The sequence below is a fragment of the Anoplopoma fimbria genome, chromosome 3 (genome assembly GCF_027596085.1).
Source record: "Anoplopoma fimbria isolate UVic2021 breed Golden Eagle Sablefish chromosome 3, Afim_UVic_2022, whole genome shotgun sequence".
Classification (NCBI taxonomy): Eukaryota; Metazoa; Chordata; class Actinopteri; order Perciformes; family Anoplopomatidae; genus Anoplopoma; species Anoplopoma fimbria.
This window is the reverse complement of record NC_072451.1, coordinates 16,934,814-16,941,302: the sequence shown is the minus strand read 5'-3', so window position 1 is coordinate 16,941,302 and position 6,489 is coordinate 16,934,814. Positions and strand designations below refer to the sequence as shown.

Genomic DNA, 6,489 nt, shown 5'->3' with positions numbered 1-6,489 from the left:
AACAAAAATACACACACACACACACAAAAAGATTAAACTCAACAGAAGTGTAATAACTTCTTCTCAGACAATAAGCTCCACCTGTCAGCTCCCAGCTGATTAACTCTGCAGGGCTGCCACACAATTGACTCCTAACGATGAGAGGAGGAGTCCTCAGCAAACAACACACAATCAATCATGTATAAAGTCTGCGTCAGAGCTACAGGTGAATGTGTTGCAGTAGCTTTGGTGCAGTGTGTAGTTACTAATACCATAATGGAGCTTCTCAAATGTCTGTTTGGTGTGGTTTTGGTGGTGGTCGCTGTTTTGGTTTGTGATGTTACTGCCCAGCAGCACTGGTCGCTGCCTCTGCAGAAACGGCAGCCTCCTCTTCCTCCTCAGCAGCAGTCCAAGGTCCCTCAACCTGCAGCTCCCTTTGATAAGTGCCAGGTGGAGCAAGGTTACAAGATCCATTGTGGGACTGCAGACATCAACGCCGAGCAGTGTGAGAACATTAACTGCTGCTTTGACGGGCGGCAGTGCTACTATGGCAAAGCAGGTATCCGCGCTCGCTGCTACTTTTCTAGTGCCTCTCAAACAAATGCTGCATGGTGAGTGTGAAATATATCTGCTGAAACTGAGAAACTCATCCGTGCATTTTCTCCTCACCCAGTGACTGTGCAGTGTACCAGGGATGGCCAGTTTGTGGTGGTTGTGGCTCGAGATGCCACTCTGCCCCCCATAGATGTGGAGTCAGTCAGCCTGTTGGAGACCAACGACCCCTCCTGCACCCCTGTGGATGCCACCTCTGCTTTTGCCATCTTTCAGTTCCCTGCGACTGCATGTGGTACTACAATCAAGGTGGTTGGTGCAGCAGCATGATTTCATTTTTAAAAAAAAAAAATTTTTTCATGGCCCAAGATATCCAAAACCCAAATATTCAGTTTAGAATTTAAAACTAAGAAATCTGCTTGAAACGGCATGTCTGCCATGTGTTCTTTTGCAGGAGGAAGAGGGCTATGTGGTGTACGAGAACCACATGTCTTCCTCATATGAAGTGGGACTTGGACCCAGAGGATCGATCACCAGGGACAGCCATTTTGAGTGAGTTTGTATATAATTTGTTTTGTGGATCACTTAGGTTTCCTGAGATGTAAACGTCCTCTACTTTCTCCCCAACAGGCTATTGTTTCAGTGTAGGTATTCTAGCACGGCAGTGGAGGCTCTCATCATGGAGGTGAATGCTGTTCCTCCACCTGTGCCGGTCGCTGCTGCCGGACCCCTCAGATTGGAGCTCAGACTGGGCAACGGCCAGTGTCACACAAAGGGATGTTTGGAAGGTAAGCTGCACCACGGCTTTATAACGATGACGATTTTGATGATTCTTTTTTTTTTTTTTTTTTTTTTGACCTACTAAAACGTCTTGCTTGCAGAAAATGCAGCGTATAGCTCCTTCTACAATCCAGCAGACTACCCGATCACTAAAGTGCTGAGGAAACCCATCTATGTTGAGGTGAACATCTTGGAGCGGTCTGACCCGAACCTCATCCTGAACCTGGAGCACTGCTGGGCCACCTCCAGCCCCAATGCTCAAAGCCTGCCACAGTGGGATCTTCTGGTTGATGGGTATATATGAAAATATGATTTAGTAAAATGGTTGTGTACATTTCTGCAGTTTGGTTTAAATTCTGTGTTAAACATGAGCTCTTGTTGGCTCCAGGTGTCCCTACCATGATGACCGTTACCTGACCACCGTGGTGCCTGTGGACGGCTTCTCCGGGCTTCATTACCCGACGCACCACAAGCGTTTTATCGTTAAGATGTTCACATTTGTGGATCAAAGCAACTTTTCACCTCGGAAAGACACGGTAGGGTTATTAATGGCACGATGACATCAGTCCCTTAAGTGACATTGAATTGCGGTTTCCTTGACAAAAATATGCAACTTGCAAACTCTTCCAGGTGTTCATCCATTGTGCTACGGTAGTGTGTTATCCCAGCAGCACGCAGTCCTGTGAACAGCCATGCCACCGGCAACGTGAGTAGCTCAACTAACAAATGTATCAGTTTTTGTTTTCTTTAGTCTATAAAAGTGCTCTGACAATCCAGAGTTACTTCATCAATGTCATGAAATTCAGTGATCCTGCTCTAAGCTTCATTGAACCATGGAAGGTTGCCAAATAAGTTAATGGAGCATCAATTTCTGGCCTTCAGTTTATTATGATATGAATCTTAAAAACAAAGAAAATGTATATGTCCGATCATGAACTAGTGACTGCTGCACTTTCTATCCTTCTCTTGCAGGAAGAGCTGTCGCTGCAGTGAAGAGCGTTTCCTCGAGTCGGATGGCTCTGGTCTCGAGTGGCGAGCTGATCCTGGCTGAGCAGAGCACATCGGCTCCAAATGCCAAATCTAAGTGATGACTGGCCGCCAGATCTGGCGGTGTCTTTTAATAAAAGCTTATGCTAACAATCTGGTCTTGTCTGAGTTGCTATTTGAAGGTCACTCACAATATATAATTATTTTTAATATTTTTATTTTGCTGAGGTAGCATTTTGTGCAGAGGCAGTACAGTCGCGCATGTAATTCAACCCCTCTTGATTTGTGCTGAGCAATCACAAGGTTGCATTAACTGAGAACTGCAAGTTTAACTTAAATGTTACAGTATACTACAGAGCCAGTGTTCAGCTGTGTTGAGAAATTAAAATGTAACCATGGTTGAAGCTAAGAGGTGTTACTTGAATTGTTGCACTTTAACTACAAATACCAGTTTTACAGTACTTGAGGTAGAGCATGATTCAAATCTCTTAACCTTCATTTTCAAGCACTGATCTCTCTAGTATGCCACATTAAGCTGAGCATCACGACTCCTCCAGGCTCTCTGCTTGTCCCCCCCCCCTGCTCTTTATTTTTTTTTATTTTGTGATAACAGTCCCTCTAGGTTTCTTTGTATGCTACAACTTGCAACATCTCTCCTCCATTGCTCTGCGCACCACCTCCCTCTTTGTCCCACTCCAACCCGTCCACCCCCTCCCCTCATTGAGATGGACATCACGACTCGCTCTTTCTGCTAGCATGCACATGAGGTGCAGAGCAGCCTTATAGCTTCCTACGCCGTCAGGGGTAGCTCATCTCCATCCACTTTAACCTCCAACTGGCCGGGAAGCATTTAAGCAAAACGTAGCTATACATCATAATCAGAGCCGCCTCATGTACCAGCAAGAAAAACTCAATAGGTGCCAGCTAAAAACGGCTGCTGTGTGGAGATGCACATATACATGTCAGTGGAGTGAGAAGTAAACGAGTTTGCCTCTGGATAAAAATGCTGTCAATTAAAAGCAAACTGGTGGATGCAGAGAGGTGTGTGTGTGTGTGTGTTTGCATGCTAAATACTAGAATTATGCAAATGAGTCCCTGAAAACTAATAGTATTCAGGCAAAACTGGCTCTTTAACATGGTCATATTTGACAAGTCACCCTTTAAGAAGAATCCAGATCTTTTATTCAAATGACAGAGGTATAAAATAATTGGTAAATAATTAAGCCTTTTGTCTGCATTTTCTTTAGAGCTCTTTATTCGTGTGGATTCTGTTGGGTTTTAAGCTGCAATGAAACAAAGAAGTGAAATTTAGTATTACAGCTTTGTGGGACTTAAAATGCAAAGATTAAACCTTCACAGTGGTCAGTGAAAATTGTAAAACCCAGGATGCTATGTCATTTTGTAATAACTAGTATTTAAAGATTAAAATATGTTTTGCTTTTTCCCCTTTACTGGAGAACAACAGATGAGATGCAGAAACAAAGTGAAAGAGAGCATTCAACAAAGGTTTTCTAGCCAGAACAAAACCAGTGATGTTGTGGTTGTATGTTATTAAAAAAATCCCATTTCGCACAGTTGGGAAAATGAATCCATACCGAATCTGGAAAAAACGAAAACGGTTTTCAGTGCAATTCAACTTGGCTGTATTTCATAAATGAAATGGCCTACATCCTTCAACTTCTAAAGATCTTGACCAATGACATAATGCATGGAAGAAAGTAACGTAATTAAGTTTCTATATTGTATCATCACCACACTGGGATATAAAAATCGTACTGAATCTTGTGTGTTGGCAAACAAATGTTCATGCACCCACACATACAGCATAGAGGCACACAAACCCACCACCAACACTAGACAAACACCCACTGGCAGTATGAACGGGGGCCTGTTAGTGATTCTTTCTTTCTTTGGCCCGTGTGAAAGCAATCACTGGCCATCTGGAGCACGGCCCCTTGGGAGAGCAGCAGGTGGGACCATGTGGGTTTTATAGGCTGTTATCTGTAACCAGTTCACCTCCCACGTGTTCAACTACTGTATCTACATTAGTCAGTTTACCTCCCACATCACAACCCTCTACACCCGTTCAACTCCGGCCTCCCACAGGTTGCTATTGACTGGTTTGTCATTGACAAAAATAATTATGGAGAGTTCCAGTTTGGTGCAAAATATTCTCACAATTAAACTAGTGCAAAAAAGATGAAATTTTATCCAACTCACATTCATCTAACTAATTGAAAATGGAAAATCCAGACAACCCAAATGGGGACAAAAAGGAGAAGAAGTTTGATTTGAGTTGAGGAGCAGCAGCTATCGTGGCCGAGTCACCTGTTATTCTCAGAGTTGACGCCTGGAATCAAATGAGAAGAAGTAAAATGAACTATTTAGACCTAACTTCCTGTGGAAAAAGGACTGACTTTGCATCTGTTGAGAAACTGCAGCCTGAGACTCTTTTACAACACCTCTACCACTCAGAGGTGCAGCTTTTGTTCAGTCCATATATTTTGGGAATACGAGACCATGAACATCTCTACTGAGATCATTTTGTCAATAAAGTGTACAAATGCCATCAAAGATCTCAAAAAACAAGAATTACTCCCTCAAGGTTTCAAGCTACTGCCAACCAGTCAAGAAGCAGTTTACAATCCATGTCTGTCCAAAATGTTCTCACTTCATCATTTTATCCTTTGGGACATTTGTGTTAAATTGTCATAATCGGCATATGAATTCTTGAGTTAAGGCAAAAAAAAAAAAATTTGTGAGGTAACGGTGACCTTTGACACCAGATTCTAATCAGTTCATTCTTGAGTACAGGTGGACTTTCCTGCCAGACGTAATGAAATTCCCTCCAGGCTGTTCCTGAGATATCACATCCAGTATCGCACTGCCTATGTTCCACACACTTCTATGTACTAACAAGGACAGCACCCTCATTAGTTCCAGCTCTCCTAGAGCAATTACAGTTCACCTACCCGAGCAAAACGCAGAGAGCACCACATGTCCACCAACTTTCTACTGCGTCAGACCCCCCACTTTACTGCTACATCACTCACTTTGACGCCTTTCTCAGTCAGACCATGTGCAAGCCTAGCACGATAGATGAGATTTAAAAGAAGTTGGTTATTATTCACCTACTCCCAAGGCACTGTAGGATAATTTATTCATTGTAAGGACACCGCAAGGACAAATATTTGACACTCTTAAAGAAGGCTTGAACATCTAAAACTCTCATCCTTGTTGCTTTTTTACTAATAAATATTCATAAGATTTTAATCTCTTTTCTTTTGTAGTGTGAGAGTGAAGTGGGCCCCTCACTGCAGAGAGAAGGATGTATATATAAGACACTTAAACTCAAACTAAACAACACAATTACACTAAACGTGTGCTGAGTGTGTATTGATGAGACCAGGGGAATAACAGGAGGACTGAAGCACTCGGGCTAATATGAGCCATGAAGACTACAGGGACAGATTGAAAATTGAATTAGAGGAAAAAGTGCCAAACTTGACTCATCCCACAGTCTGCATTTAAATAAATATAGGTAGCGGAAGCTGCTTTTAGAATAGTTACCTATGAGTCAGCGCTCACACACACACACACACACACACACACACACACACACACACACACACACACACACACACACACACACACACACACACACACACACACACACACACACACACACACACTGAAATAAGCATGAAAAACCTTGATGCTGTTTAGCAAACCCTGTGCACCCAGACAAGTAAAAAAAAAAAAATACACCAACACTCCGATCATATTAGTGGAAGGCAGCACAAAGGATGGGGGAGGGTTGGGAGGGGGTGATGTCAGTGAGACTGAAGGATCAAGCTGACATCCATCAGAAATAGATTTGAAGGGGGAGAGCTGGTTGTTTTGCGGACATCAAGACACTGATCCATGACGTTTACGTTCGCAACAGGATTAAAACGAGCCTCATTGGGAGTCAGGACAGGGAAATAAACACACTGAAAGTCTGCCAATGGTTTTCTATACTTAAACAATGGACACACCATGTATAGAAATGTCAATATTCATTTTTTTCCTGTGGTTTCTACACTTTTAATATGTAAGATTTAAGTACTATTATTTTACCTACAAATGTAAAATTTTGAGTTACATCCATCCATCGTGTTTCCATTTTATGCTGCCTGCACATATCGATGG

At 42.7% G+C, this 6,489-nt stretch overlaps 1 protein-coding gene across 1 annotated transcript; it reads left to right on the top strand.

The window, feature by feature from the left end:
* The first annotated feature begins 197 nt into the window (after positions 1 to 197).
* Positions 198 to 2,439, top strand: LOC129089381 (zona pellucida sperm-binding protein 4-like). The gene is made up of 8 exons (XM_054596798.1): positions 198 to 538; positions 653 to 840; positions 986 to 1,083; positions 1,162 to 1,319; positions 1,413 to 1,605; positions 1,700 to 1,847; positions 1,942 to 2,017; positions 2,284 to 2,439. Exons 1-8 carry the CDS (start codon positions 256 to 258, stop codon positions 2,397 to 2,399), a joined length of 1,260 nt encoding a protein of 419 aa, XP_054452773.1. The 5' UTR covers positions 198 to 255; the 3' UTR covers positions 2,400 to 2,439.
* Positions 2,440 to 6,489: the final 4,050 nt, after the last annotated feature.